At 39.2% G+C, this 15453-nt stretch overlaps 1 protein-coding gene and 1 pseudogene across 1 annotated transcript; both read right to left on the reverse strand.

Annotated features, from left to right (window-relative positions):
- Positions 1 to 713: 713 nt before the first annotated feature.
- Positions 714 to 4185, reverse strand: LOC139395719 (zinc finger protein 3-like). Its single transcript, XM_071143062.1, has 2 exons — positions 3633 to 4185; positions 714 to 2058 (listed from the first exon to the last, which is right to left on the reverse strand). Exons 1-2 carry the CDS (start codon positions 3952 to 3954, stop codon positions 1298 to 1300), a joined length of 1083 nt encoding a protein of 360 aa, XP_070999163.1. The 5' UTR covers positions 3955 to 4185; the 3' UTR covers positions 714 to 1297.
- A 6064-nt stretch (positions 4186 to 10249) lies between these two features.
- On the reverse strand, positions 10250 to 14842 carry LOC139395720 (zinc finger protein 501-like; annotated as a pseudogene).
- Positions 14843 to 15453: the final 611 nt, after the last annotated feature.

Below are 15453 nucleotides of genomic sequence, written 5' to 3' on the forward strand. Positions count from 1 at the left end.
AGCCTTATAATATTATAATGTATTAGCTACCATGGTGCCTTCTTATATTATAATGTATTAGCTACCGTGGTGCCTTATTATATTATAATGTATTAGCTACCATGGAGCCTTATTCTATTATAATGTATTAGCTACCATGGTGCCTTATTCTATTCTACTGTATTAGCTACCATGGTGCCTTATTCTATTATAATGTATTAGCTACCATGGTGCCTTATTCTAATGTATTAGCTACCAATCAGCCTTATTATATTATAATGTATTAGCTACCATGGTGCCTTATTATATTATAATGTATTAGCTACCATGGTGCCTTATTCTATTCTACTGTATTAGCTACCATGGTGCCTTATTCTATTATAATGTATTAGCTACCATGGTGCCTTATTCTAATGTATTAGCTACCAATCAGCCTTATTATATTATAATGTATTAGCTACCATGGAGCCTTATTATATTATAATGTATTAGCTACCATGGAGCCTTATAATATTCTAATGTATTAGCTACCATGGAGCCTTATAATATAATAATGCATTAGCTACCATGGAGCCTTATAATATAATAATGCATTAGCTAACATGGAGCCTTATTCTACTTTTTATTTTTCATTTCTTTCAAAAGTTTAATATTATATTGAGACTGACAAAGACACGTTTTTGTTGATCGATTGGTGAGAATTTAAAATAAACTTCACATCTACTACACATCTGTATTCAATGCAAATTCTGATTTATTCAGTCAACAGATAATATCAAAGTAAACAACTCTATACTGCTTCTACATAGTGGAATTGGTGGGAACATTCATGTTTTTCAGGTCAACAACTTATCAATGTTGTTATAAAAACGCCATCACATTTTCATCGTCCTTTAGCTTGACGACTAGTAAACAAATTATCTAAATGAAACAAAATTACTAAATTCAAGAGGTTTCAATGTTCAAAATCAAGAAATGCACATTCTATTAATCTATTCAATAATTTACATGGTGCAATATCTAAATCATGTATTCAATCAAATTAATTTAGCGAAAAGCCAGATCACATCAAATCCAAGAGGTTTAAGGTTAGAATCAAGAAATCCAAAATTCCATTCATCTAAAAAATAATTAACATTTAGCAATATCCCCAAAACATAATGAACAATATTAGAGGGTTTATACTCGTATGCAATGGATGAATGGTAGTATTTATCATCTCCAGGTGAAAACTTGAAAAGAGTAGGTCTATTTTGTTAATGATTTCATGTTAACAATATGATTTCATTTGGCATAAACAAAAACCTAAATTCTCAGGTCAAAAACATAAGTCAGAACACAGCCTCTCTATTCTCTCATGTGATTTCAGGTCCTCTGCCTGGGAAAATGTCTTTCCACAATGAGAGCACTGGTAGGGCTTTTCCCCTGTGTGTATCTTTTCATGCTTCTTCAGGCTACTTAAGCGGGTAAAACGCTTTCCACACTGGGAACATTGGAAAGGCTTTTCCCCTGTGTGTGTCCTCTCATGCTCCTCCAGGCTCCTTAAGCGGGTAAAATGCTTTCCACACTGGGAACATTGGAAAGGATTTTCCCCTGTGTGTATCCTCTCATGCTCCTCCAGGCTCCTTAAGCGGGTAAAATGCTTTCCACACTGGGAACATTGGAAAGGCTTTTCCCCTGTGTGTGTCCTCTCATGTGTCGTCAGGCACTTTAAGCGGGTAAAACGCTTTCCACACTGGGAACATTGGAAAGGATTTCCCCCTGTGTGTGTCCTCTCATGCCTCTTCAGCCTGCTTAAGCAGGCAAAACGCTTCCCACAGTGGGAACATTGGAAATAATGTGTGTGTGTCCTCTCATGCGCCTTCAGGTTGCTTAAGCGGTTAAAACACTTTCCACACTGGGAACATTGGAAAGGCTTCTCCCCTGTGTGTATCCTCTCATGCCGTTTTAGGTCCCCTGATTTGGAAAATCTCTTTTCACATTGGGAGCAGTGGTGTTGTCTCCCTGGTTTGGGTGTCTCTGGGTCTGGTTCCCCTGAAGGACTCTTTCCGCTGTCAGAGTGAGAGTCTGGTCTCTCTCCTGCCAAAGACAAACAGATTATTTAGTTAAATACTTAATAGAGACCTGAATAAAACTTCTACATGATAAAACTGGCTCCATGTTAGAGGAGGAGCCTGGTGAAGAGCTCCGGTCTGAGTAACTGACTGACGCTGCTCCCTCTGTGACGTCGCTGCCCCCTCTGTGACGTCGCTGCCCCCTCTGTGACGTCGCTGCCCCCTCTGTGACGTCGCTGGTCCCTCTGTGACATCGCTGCTCCCTCTGTGACATCGCTGCCCCCTCTGTGACATCGCTGCCCCCTCTGTGACATCGCTGCCCCCTCTGTGACATCACTGCCCCCTCTGTGACATCGCTGCTCCCTCTGTGACATCTCTGCTCCCTCCTTTTAAACTACTGCCCAGCCTTTCTGAACTGCCTGACTGAACAACACTGTATCATCTGAAGCTGTGGAAGACCATCACTACTATTGTTATACTATCAGGTTTAGTCTAGTTAACACCTTATCATCTGAAGCTGTGGTAGACCATCACTACTATTGTTATACTATCAGGTTTAGTCTAGTTAACACCTTATCATCTGAAGCTGTGGTAGACCATCACTACTATTGTTATACTATCAGGTTTAGTCTAGTTAACACCTTATCATCTGAAGCTGTGGTAGACCATCACTACTATTGTTATACTATCAGGTTTAGTCCCCCAATCACCTCATGAATTAAAATATTACTCTGACATTTTTTATTCATGCCCCCCTTCAGTCCTTGATTTTCCCTCAATAAGTCTAAATAATGATATCATTTTATATATATATATATATATATATATATATATATATATATATATATATGTATGTATATAATGATAAATAATGATATATATATATAAAATGGACTGTCATTGTTACAATCTTAATCTTCATTTCACCTACAAGACTGACATTACCCACTGAGGAGGGCATGTCATGTACCCTTTTAATGTAGACCACATGGCCAATTCAGTAAATTTTTTATATGAATAAAAGCTTGCTAGAATGACCAAATTCAGCATTTTGACATGTCCCTCGGTCAAACATGTATCACTTACAGGATCATTTTAACCCCCCCCCAAAGCCCAAAAGGTTTAATTGCTACCTTTATAGGGTTACTGTTCCCACATGGCCATATTTCCATGTTTCAGCGCGTTGGAGGAAAACAGATGGAAGACAGATGATAGACAGGGGCGTACCTGGCCTAATTAGCTATCAGCGACTCCTAACACCTGTGTGTAAACGGAATACGGACGCCACAAATGTGTTGTCGCTGAAAAACGCTGTCGGCTGCAACTGTGTTAAAACCGGTTAGAACAGTATGCTGCAGTAAGAGTATATTTGTGAAATTATTTTTGATGCGATATGAAAGTGGAGAGATTTATGTTTCTGGAACCGTACCACAATTGAGAATGGATTCACATTTAGATGTAGTATTTGTCTGTTTTGGAGCCACTTCGCCTCAAAGCAGAACATGTCTGGTCCTTGGACTATACTGAGTCACGTCAGACTTCTTTCGTCCATTATTGGGCTAACAGAGGTTGCGATCCTGTTATTAAGAAAGTACTTACTGGTCTTAATCAGATCTTCTGTCTCTTCCTCGTCGTCTTCTTTCAATGTGACAGTCATCTCCCCCTCCTCCCATGCATCCTCCTCTTCTTTTACTGTAACATCCTCCTCCTCTTTCACTCTGAACGCGTCTTCCTCTTCTTTCACAGTAACGTGTTTCTCTTCGTCTTTAACCGGAACAGACTCAACCTCTACTTGTTTTTTAACGGTGACTTCCTCCTCTTCTTTCTCCTCTTTCACAACAACGTTCAGCCACAGACCCTCTTCCTCCGTCCAGCAGACCCCCTCTTCTTTATCAGGAGGAGAGTAGCTCAGTGAACTCATGGTCGGAGATGTTAGCTAGGTAGCATTAGCGACTAGCCTAGCTCTAAGCTAACTTATTAAGCCAGCTAGCTGAGTAACAATGTACATATAACATTAAATAAGGTAACTAGGTAAACGACAGAACTTTAAAACACCAAAACAGTGTAAAGAGCGTGAATGTTGTAGCTATGTTTGCCAGAAAGCAACCGAGGTGTCTGACTAGCTGTTGTTGTGGAAGGAACGTCCCGTCCACTAGATTATACGTCACACTGGCAGCGTCGCCTGAAAGACGCTCATCGCCATCTGCTAACTGGAGTTGGTAAACGCCGTTGAGAGTAAAAGTGTATTTTATTTCATTTAAAACATACTTTCTATCTGCTACGTATCGGACTGCATTTAAGGAAATGTCATATTAATTCAGTCAAACAAACAAATCTGCACCATGGTTTAACAGTGATCTACGTTCTGTGAAAGCGGCTGGGAGCAAACTGGAGAATAGCTAGAGGAAATCAAAGCTAAATGAAAATACATATGAAGAGTGTAAAACAGTATTTAAACATTATTAAAGTGACCAGTGTTCCATTATTAAAGGGACCAGTGTTCCATTATTATAGTGACCAGTGTTCCATTATTAAAGTGACCAGTGTTCCATTATTAAAGTAACCAGTGATTCCATTATTAAAGTGACCAGTGTTCCATTATTAGTGACCAGTGTTCCATTATTATAGTGACCAGTGTTCCATTATTAAAGTGACCAGTGATTCCATTATTAAAGTGACCAGTGTTCCATTATTATAGTGACCAGTGTTCCATTATTAAAGTGACCAGTGATTCCATTATTAAAGTGACCAGTGTTCCATTATTAGTGACCAGTGTTCCATTATTAAAGTGACCAGTGTTCCATTATTAGTGACCAGTGTTCCATTATTATTGACCAGTGTTCCATTAATAAAGTGACCAGTGTTCCATTATTAGTGACCAGTGTTCCATTATTAAAGTGACAAGTGTTCCATTATTAGTGACCAGTGTTCCATTATTAAAGTGACCAGTGTTCCATTATTAGTGACCAGTGTTCCATTATTAAAGTGACCAGTGGTCCATTATCAAAGTGACCAGTGTTCCATTATTAAAGTGACCAGTGTTCCATTATTATAGTGACCAGTGTTCCATTATTATTGACCAGTGTTCCATTATTAAAGTGACCAGTGTTCCATTATTATAGTGACCAGTGTTCCATTATTAAAGTGACCAGTGTTACATTATTAGTGACCAGTGTTCCATTATTAGTGACCAGTGTTCCATTATTAAAGTGACCAGTGTTCCATTATTAAAGTGACCAGTGTTCCATTATTATTGACCAGTGTTCCATTATTAGTGACCAGTGTTCCATTATTAAAGTGACCAGTGTTCCATTATTAAAGTGACCAGTGTTCCATTATTATTGACCAGTGTTCCATTATTAGTGACCAGTGTTCCATTATTAGTGACCAGTGTTCCATTATTAGTGACCAGTGTTCCATTATTAAAGTGACCAGTGTTCCATTATTAAAGTGACCAGTGTTCCATTATTATTGACCAGTGTTCCATTATTAGTGACCAGTGTCCCATTATTAAAGTGACCAGTGTTCCATTATTAAAGTGACCAGTGTTCCATTATTAGTGACCAGTGTTCCATTATTAAAGTGACCAGTGTTCCATTATTAAAGTGACCAGTGTTCCATTATTATTGACCAGTGTTCCATTATTAGTGACCAGTGTTCCATTATTAAAGTGACCAGTGTTCCATTATTATTGACCAGTGTTCCATTATTAGTGACCAGTGTTCCATTATTAAAGTGACCAGTGTTCCATTATTATTGACCAGTGTTCCATTATTAGTGACCAGGGTTCCATTATTAAAGTGACCAGTGTTCCATTATTATTGACCAGTGTTCCATTATTAGTGACCAGTGTTCCATTATTAAAGTGACCAGTGTTCCATTATTATTGACCAGTGTTCCATTATTAGTGACCAGTGTTCCATTATTAAAGTGACCAGTGTTCCATTATTATTGACCAGTGTTCCATTATTAGTGACCAGTGTTCCATTATTAGTGACCAGTGTTCCATTATTAAAGTGACCAGTGGTCCATTATCAAAGTGACCAGTGTTCCATTATTAAAGTGACCAGTGTTCCATTATTATAGTGACCAGTGTTCCATTATTATTGACCAGTGTTCCATTATTAAAGTGACCAGTGTTCCATTATTATAGTGACCAGTGTTCCATTATTAAAGTGACCAGTGTTACATTATTAGTGACCAGTGTTCCATTATTAAAGTGACCAGTGTTCCATTATTAAAGTGACCAGTGTTCCATTATTATTGACCAGTGTTCCATTATTAGTGACCAGTGTTCCATTATTAAAGTGACCAGTGTTCCATTATTAAAGTGACCAGTGTTCCATTATTATTGACCAGTGTTCCATTATTAGTGACCAGTGTTCCATTATTAGTGACCAGTGTTCCATTATTAGTGACCAGTGTTCCATTATTAAAGTGACCAGTGTTCCATTATTAAAGTGACCAGTGTTCCATTATTATTGACCAGTGTTCCATTATTAGTGACCAGTGTTCCATTATTAAAGTGACCAGTGTTCCATTATTAAAGTGACCAGTGTTCCATTATTATTGACCAGTGTTCCATTATTAGTGACCAGTGTTCCATTATTAAAGTGACCAGTGTTCCATTATTATTGACCAGTGTTCCATTATTAGTGACCAGTGTTCCATTATTAAAGTGACCAGTGTTCCATTATTAGTGACCAGGGTTCCATTATTAAAGTGACCAGTGATTCCATTATTATTGACCAGTGTTCCATTATTAAAGTGACCAGTGTTCCATTATTATTGACCAGTGTTCCATTATTAGTGACCAGTGTTCCATTATTAAAGTGACCAGTGTTCCATTATTATTGACCAGTGTTCCATTATTAGTGACCAGGGTTCCATTATTAAAGTGACCAGTGATTCCATGTCTATGTACATAGGGCAGCAGCCTTGAACGAGCAGTGTTGAGTACCGGGCGGTAGCCAGCTAGTGACAGGGATTAAGTTCAGGGCAGGGTACTGGGTGGAGGCTGGCCAGTGATGGCTATTTAACAGTCTGATGGCCTTGAGATAGTAGCTGTTTGGTGCAGTTGCTGTACCAGGCGGTGATACAGCCTGACAGCATGCAATCATGGATTCATTGTAGGACCAGAGGACCTTGTGCATTACAGATAACATAACAACCCAATGTTAATATCCCAGGACAAATTAGCTAACAACAGCAAGCGAACTAGCTAAATTGCCATGAATGCTTTTCGACCTGTCCCAAAATTAATGTACTTGGTTCAGAGTTCATTTTGATATTTCAACCTGCGTGTCCTGATCGCGTCTGGTGTGGATGGACAAAATCAACATGCATAAATTCATTAGACCTAATGGATAAATATACTAGTCAGTATAGGATACATGTAATAGACCTAATGGATAAATAGACTAGTCAGTATAGGATACATGTAATAGACTAGTCAGTATAGGATACATGTAATAGACTAGTCAGTATAGGATACATGTAATAGACTAGTCAGTATAGGATACATGTAATAGACTAGTCAGTATAGGATACATGTTACAGACTAGTCAGTATAGGATACATGTAATAGACTAGTCAGTATAGGATACATGTAATAGACTAGTCAGTATAGGATACATGTATTAGACTAGTCAGTATAGAATACATGTAATAGACTAGTCAGTATAGGACACATGTAATAGACCTAATAGATAAATAGACTAGTCAGTATAGGATACATGTATTAGACTAGTCAGTATAGGATACATGTAATAGACTAGTCAGTATAGGATACATGTAATAGACTAGTCAGTACAGGATACATGTATTAGACTAGTCAGTATAGGATACATGTATTAGACCTAGTGGATAAATAGACTAGTCAGTATAGGATACATGTAACAGACTAGTCAGTATAGGATACATGTAATAGACTAGTCAGTATGTATTAGCTACCATGGAGCCTTATTCTAATGTATTAGCTATCATGGAGCCTTATAATATTATAATGTATTAGCTACCATGGTGCCTTATTCTACTCTACTGTATTAGCTACCATGGAGCCTTATTATAATGTATTAGCTACCATGGAGCCTTATTATAATGTATTAGCTACCATGGAGCCTTATTCTATTATAATGTATTAGCTACCATGGAGCCTTATTATATTATAATGTATTAGCTACCATGGAGCCTTATTATATTATAATGTATTAGCTACCATGGAGCCTTATTATATTATAATGTATTAGCTACCATGGAGCCTTATTATATTATAATGTATTAGCTACCATGGAGCCTTATTATAATGTATTAGCTACCATGGAGCCTTATTATAATGTATTAGCTACCATGGAGCCTTATTCTATTCTACTGTATTAGTTACCATGGAGCCTTATAATATTATAATGTATTAGTTACCATGGAGCCTTATTCTACTCTACTGTATTAGCTACCATGGAGCCTTATTCTAATGTATTAGCTATCATGGAGCCTTATAATATTATAATGTATTAGCTACCATGGTGCCTTATTCTACTCTACTGTATTAGCTACCATGGAGCCTTATTATAATGTATTAGTTACCATGGAGCCTTATAATATTATAATGTATTAGTTACCATGGAGCCTTATAATATTATAATGTATTAGCTACCATGGTGCCTTATTCTACTCTACTGTATTAGCTAACATGGTGCCTTATTATAATGTATTAGCTACCATGGAGCCTTATTCTATTATAATGTATTAGCTACCATGGAGCCTTATTATAATGTATTAGCTACCATGGAGCCTTATTATATTATACTGTATTAGCTACCATGGAGCCTTATTATATTATACTGTATTAGCTACCATGGTGCCTTATTCTACTCTACTGTATTAGCTAACATGGAGCCTTATTCTATTCTAATGTATTAGCTACCATGGAGCCTTATTCTATTATAATGTATTAGCTACCATGGTACCTTATTCTACTCTACTGTATTAGCTACCATGGAGCCTTATTATATTCTAATGTATTAGCTACCATGGAGCCTTATTCTATTCTACTGTATTAGCTACCATGGAGCCTTATTCTATTATAATGTATTAGCTACCATGGAGCCTTAATATAATGTATTAGCTACCATGGAGCCTTATTCTATTATAATGTATTAGCTACCATGGTGCCTTATTCTACTCTACTGTATTAGCTACCATGGAGCCTTATTCTATTCTAATGTATTAGCTACCATGGAGCCTTATTCTATTCTACTGTATTAGCTACCATGGAGCCTTATTCTATTCTACTGTATTAGCTACCATGGAGCCTTATTCTATTCTACTGTATTAGCTACCATGGAGCCTTATTCTATTCTACTGTATTAGCTACCATGGAGCCTTATTCTACTCTACTGTATTAGCTACCATGGTGCCTTATTCTACTCTACTGTATTAGCTACCATGGAGCCTTATTCTATTCTACTGTATTAGCTACCATGGAGCCTTATTCTATTATAATGTATTAGCTACCATGGAGCCTTAATATAATGTATTAGCTACCATGGAGCCTTATTCTATTCTAATGTATTAGCTACCATGGAGCCTTATTCTATTCTACTGTATTAGCTACCATGGGGCCTTATTCTACTCTACTGTATTAGCTACCATGGAGCCTTATTCTACTTTTTATTTTTCATTTCTTTCACTATCTCTATACTGCTTCTACATAGTGGAATTGATGGGAACGTTCATATTTTTCATGTCAACAACTTATCAATGTTGTTATAAAAACGCCATCACATTGTCATCGTCCTTTAGCTTGACGACTAGTAAACAAATTAACTCAATGAAACAAAACGACTAAATTCAAGAGGTTATAAAGTTCAAAATCAAGAAATGCTCATTCTATTAATCTATTCCATAATGTACATGGTGCAATATCTAAATCATGTATTCAATCAAATTAATTTAGCGAAAAGCCAGATCACATCAAATCCAAGAGGTTTAAGGTTAGAATCAAGAAATCCAAAACTCCATTCATCTATATAATAATTAACATTTAGCAATATCCCAAAAACATAATGAATAATATTAGAGGGTTTATACTCGTAATGGATGAAAGTTAGTATTTATCATCTCCAGATGAAAACTTGAAAAGAGTAGGTCTATTTTGTTAATGATTTCATATAAACAATAGGATTTCATTTGGCATAAACAAAAACCTAAATTCTCAGTCAAAAACACAAGTCGGAACACAGTCTCTCTATTCTCTCATGTGATTTCAGGTCCTCTGCCTGGGAAAATGTATTTCCACACTGAGAGCAGTGGTATGACTTCTCCTCCTGTGTATGTATTCTTTCATGTTTATTCAGATGTCTTAAATTGATAAAACTCTTTCCACACAGGGAGCATTGGTAGAGCTTTTCTTGTGCGTGTGTTGTCTCGTGTTCTTTTAGGGTCCCTAACTGGGTAAAACTCTTTCCACACAGGGAGCATTGGTAGGGCTTTTCCCCTGTGTGTATCCTCTCATGCTCCTTCAGGCTCCTTAAGCGGGTAAAACGCTTTCCACACTGGGAACATTGGAAAGGCTTTTCCCCTGTGTGTATCCTCTCATGCTGCTTCAGGCTCCCTAACCAGGCGAAACTCTTTCCACACTGGGAACAGTTGAACGGTTTCTATCCAGAGTGTATTCTCTTATGCTCCCTCAGGTTTCCTAACAAAGTAAAACACTTTCCACACTGGGAACATTGGAAAGGCTTCTCCCCTGTGTGTATCCTCTCATGCCGTTTTAGGTCCCATGATTGGGAAAATCTCTTTTCACATTGGGAGCAGTGGTGTTGTCTCCCTGGTTTGGGTGTCTCTGGGTCTGGTTCCCCTGAAGGACTCTTCCCGCTGTCAGAGTGAGAGTCTGGTCTCTCTCCTGCCAAAGACAAACAGATTATTTAGTTAAATACTTAATAGAAACCTGAATGAAATTTCTACATGATAAAACTGGCTCCATGTCGAGTAGGAGCCTGGTGAAGAGCTCCGGTCTGAGAAACTGACTGATGCTGCTCCCTCTGTGACATCGCTGCTCCCTCTGTGACATCGCTGCCCCCTCTGTGACATCGCTGCCCCCTCTGTGACATCGCTGCTCCCTCTGTGACATCGCTGCCCCCTCTGGGACATCGCTGCCCCCTCTGGGACATCGCTGCTCCCTCCTGTGACGTCGCTGCTCCCTCTGTGACGTCGCTGCTCCCTCTGTGAAGTCTCTGCTCCCTCTGTGACATCGCTGCTCCCTCTGTGACATCGCTGCTCCCTCTGTGACATCGCTGCTCCCTCTGTGACATCGCTGCTCCCTCTGTGACATCGCTGCTCCCCTCGGTGACATCGCTGCTCCCCTCGGTGACATCGCTGCTCCCCTCGGTGACATCGCTGCTCCCTCTGTGACATCGCTGCCCCCTCTGTGACATCGCTGCCCCCTCTGTGACATCGCTGCCCCCTCTGTGACATCGCTGCCCCCTCTGTGACATCGCTGCCCCCTCTGTGACATCGCTGCTCCCTCTGTGACATCGCTGCCCCCTCTGTGACATCGCTGCCCCCTCTGGGACATCGTTGCTCCCTCCTGTGACATCGCTGCTCCCTCGGTGACATCGCTGCTCCCTCCTGTGACATCGCTGCTCCCTCTGTGACATCACTGCCCCCTCTGTGACATCGCTGCTCCCTCTGTGACATCGCTGCTCCCTCTGTGACATCGCTGCTCCCTCTGTGACATCGCTGCTCCCTCTGTGACATCGCTGCTCCCTCTGTGACATCGTTGCTCCCTCCTTTTAAACTACTGCCCATCCTTTCTGAACTGTCTGACTGAACAACACATCATCTGAATCTGTGGAAGACCATCACCAAGACCTGCCAGATCTCTACATGTGTTTTGTTAGTTTTGGCAGTTTTTACAGTCTGAGATTGTCTTTGTGATGAAAAGTGTTGTATATAAAACATGAATTACTACTATTGTTATACTATCAGGTTTAGTCTAGTTAAGTTTAGGTTTATATATATAATGATAAATAATGATGTATACAGTGGGGAGAACAAGTCTTTGAAACACTGCCGATTTTGCAGGTTTTCCTACTTACAAAGCATGTAGAGGTCTGTAATTTTTTATCATAGGTACACTTCAACTGTGAGAGATGGAATCTAAAACAAAAATCCAGAAAATCACATTGTATGATTTTTAAGTAATTAATTTGCATTTTATCCCTATGATTGGGTAACTCCTACCAGTAATCTGCCCTCCTCTTTCCAGAGTTATCCATCCCTGTGATTGGGTAACTCCTACCAGTAATCTGCCCTCCTCTTTCCAGAGTTATCCATCCCTGTGATTGGGTAACTCCTACCAGTAATCTGCCCTCCTCTTTCCAGAGTTATCCATCCCTGTGATTGGGTAACGGCTTTAATGAAGTGGAAGCTGCATTCATGTAGATCAGGTTGTCATACCTGTGGTATTATTGATCAGGTTGACATTCCTGTGGTATTATTGATCAGGTTGTCATTCCTGTGGTATTATTGATCAGGTTGACATTCCTGTGGTATTATTGATCAGGTTGTCATACCTGTGGTATTATTGATCAGGTTGTCATACCTGTGGTATTATTGATCAGGTTGTCATACCTGTGGTATTATTGATCAGGTTGTCATTCCTGTGGTATTATTGATCAGGTTGTCATACCTGTGATATTATTGATCAGGTTGTCATACCTGTGGTATTATTGATCAGGTTGTCATACCTGTGATATTATTGATCAGGTTGTCATACCTGTGGTATATGGGCCTTAATGCTTAAACTATTTATACCCTACGTATTTATCTAGACAGGGAAGATAACAGTTTAATGTGGCTCTGTGTTCCACTACGTATTTATCTAGACAGGGAAGATAACAGTTTAATGTGGCTCTATACTCCACTACGTATTTATCTAGACAGGGAAGATAACAGTTTAATGTGGCTCTATACTCCCCTACGTATTTATCTAGACAGGGAAGATAACAGTTTAATGTGGCTCTATACTCCCCTACGTATTTATCTAGACAGGGAAGATAACAGTTTAATGTGGCTCTATACTCCCCTACGTATGTATCTAGACAGGGAAGATAACAGTTTAATGTGGCTCTGTGTTCCCCTACGTATTTATCTGGACAGGGAAGATAACAGTTTAATGTGGCTCTGTGTTCCACTACGTATTTATCTAGACAGGGAAGATAACAGTTTAATGTGGCTCTATACTCCACTACGTATTTATCTAGACAGGGAAGATAACAGTTTAATGTGGCTCTATACTCCCCTTCGTATTTATCTAGACAGGGAAGATAACAGTTTAATGTGGCTCTATACTCCCCTACGTATTTATCTAGACAGGGAAGATAACAGTTTAATGTGGCTCTGTGTTCCCCTACGTATTTATCTAGACAGGGAAGATAACAGTTTAATGTGGCTCTGTACTCCAGCATGTTAGATTGGAGATCAAATGTTTCATATGAGACAAAGGAACAGAATGTCACCTTTTAGTTGAGGGTATATTCATACATATCAGTTTTACCATTTAGAAATAAAATATCTAGTCCCTACATTTGAATGCCTCATAAGTATTTGGACAAATTCATTTCTATGTGACTTAAAATATTTGGTCCCATATTCCTAGAACACGATGACTACATCAAGCTTGTGACTCTACAAACTTGTTGGATACATTTGCAGTTTGTTTTGGTTGTGTTTCAGATGATGTTGTTCCCAACAGAAATGAACAGTAAATAATTTATCGTATCATACGAGTCACACAAGAATAGAATATGTTTCTGAACACTTGTATATTAATATGGATGCTAACATGATTAGGGATAATCATCAAAGAATCATGAATAATAAAGTGTGAGAAAGGTAGAGCCATAAATACCATACTCCTTATTGGTACTTAAACGTTTTATATCTCCGCTGTCCTAATAAACAGATAGGGGAGAGTAGCTGAGGGTTTGAACAAATGGAACATCTCTAATTCATAGACAGAGCTGTGGATGCAAGGACCCACCATGAGATCAAAATGATGGTTTTAAACACGTTTTGAGTCAAATACAGTGTTTGTTTACAAGCTTATATTTGGGGTTCTGGTGAGGTGCACATTTCAGTGCAATGACCCTTTGGCTTTAAAACCACACATTAGTTCAACAACTGCAGAGTTTCTGGCTGTGTTATTAAGACGGTACTCACTGGTGTTAATCAGATCTTCAGTCTCCTCTTCCTCTCCTTCATCTCCCAAAACATCCTCCTCTTCTTCTTTCAAGGTGACAGCCTCCTCTTCCTCCCTTTTCATTCTGAAAGCTTCTACTTCCTCTTCTTTCACTGTGACTATCTGTCTCTATCCCCTCTTCATCTTTCACTCTAAAATGTTCTGTCTCTTCTTTCACTGTAACATCCTTCTCTTCTTTCAATGTGATACTGATGGCTTCCTCTTCCTCCTCTTTCATTCTGAAAGCTTCTTCCTCTTCTTCCACTGTGACAGCCTCTATCCCCTCCTCTTCTTCCACTGTGACAGCCTCTATCCCCTCCTCTTCTTCCACTGTGACAGCCTCTATCCCCTCTTCTTCTTTCACTCTAAAATGCTCTTTCTCTTCTTTCACTATAATATCCCCCTTCTCTTCTTTCTGGACAATGTTCAGCCCCAGAGCTTCTTTCTCCGCCCAGCAGACCGCCTCTTCTTTAACAGGAGGGTAGTCGTTCAGTGAGTTCATGGTCGGGCTAGCTAGCATTAACGATAAGCTTAGTGCTAGACTCAGTATAATCAACACATTTGTACATTTAACAAGCAAATTACTTTAAGTTAAATAGTAGATACGTAAAGAGGATTGTGTTAAAAACACCGAGATCAATATACACAAAAAGTATTCGTGTTGGTGAAACAGCTTCCGGTGTCGTGTGGTCCACTAAATATGACGTCACCATCTGAAGGTCGCGTATTGCCGTCAGCTGACTGGAATGGGTAACGCAGTTTAGAAAAATACTCACTACATTGTTTATTCATTTAGAGATGAGCAAATATGTTTTGTCTGACTTCTTACAGCCAATACTTTCGTCTATGCAGACGTGTGAATATGTACATTATGAATATATACTGGTAGAATAGTTTAATGCAAACCTACATGTGAATATGTATGTAACGGATGTGGAACGGCTAGCTTAGTTAGCGGTGCGCGCTAAATAGCGGTTCAATCAGTGACGTCACTTGCTCTGAGACCTTGAAGTAGTGGTTCCCCTTGCTTTGCAAGGGCCGCGGCTTTTGTAGAGCGATGGGTAACGATGCTTCGAGGGTGATTGTTGTTGATGTGTGCAGAGGGTCCCTGGTTCGCGCCCGGGTATGGGCGAGGGGACGGTCTAAAGTTATACTGTTACATGTACATTATGAATATAT

The sequence above is a fragment of the Oncorhynchus clarkii genome, unplaced genomic scaffold (genome assembly GCF_045791955.1).
Source record: "Oncorhynchus clarkii lewisi isolate Uvic-CL-2024 unplaced genomic scaffold, UVic_Ocla_1.0 unplaced_contig_456_pilon_pilon, whole genome shotgun sequence".
Taxonomy (NCBI): Eukaryota; Metazoa; Chordata; class Actinopteri; order Salmoniformes; family Salmonidae; genus Oncorhynchus; species Oncorhynchus clarkii.

Coding starts and splice junctions, on each gene's coding strand:
- LOC139395719 (XM_071143062.1), bottom strand. CDS start 3,954: ATGAGTTCACTGAGCTACTCTCCTCCTGATAAAGAAGAGGGGGTCTGC. Junction 2,059..3,632: donor AGAAGATCTGATTAAGACCA/GTAAGTACTTTC, acceptor TGTCTTTGGCAG/GAGAGAGACCAGACTCTCAC.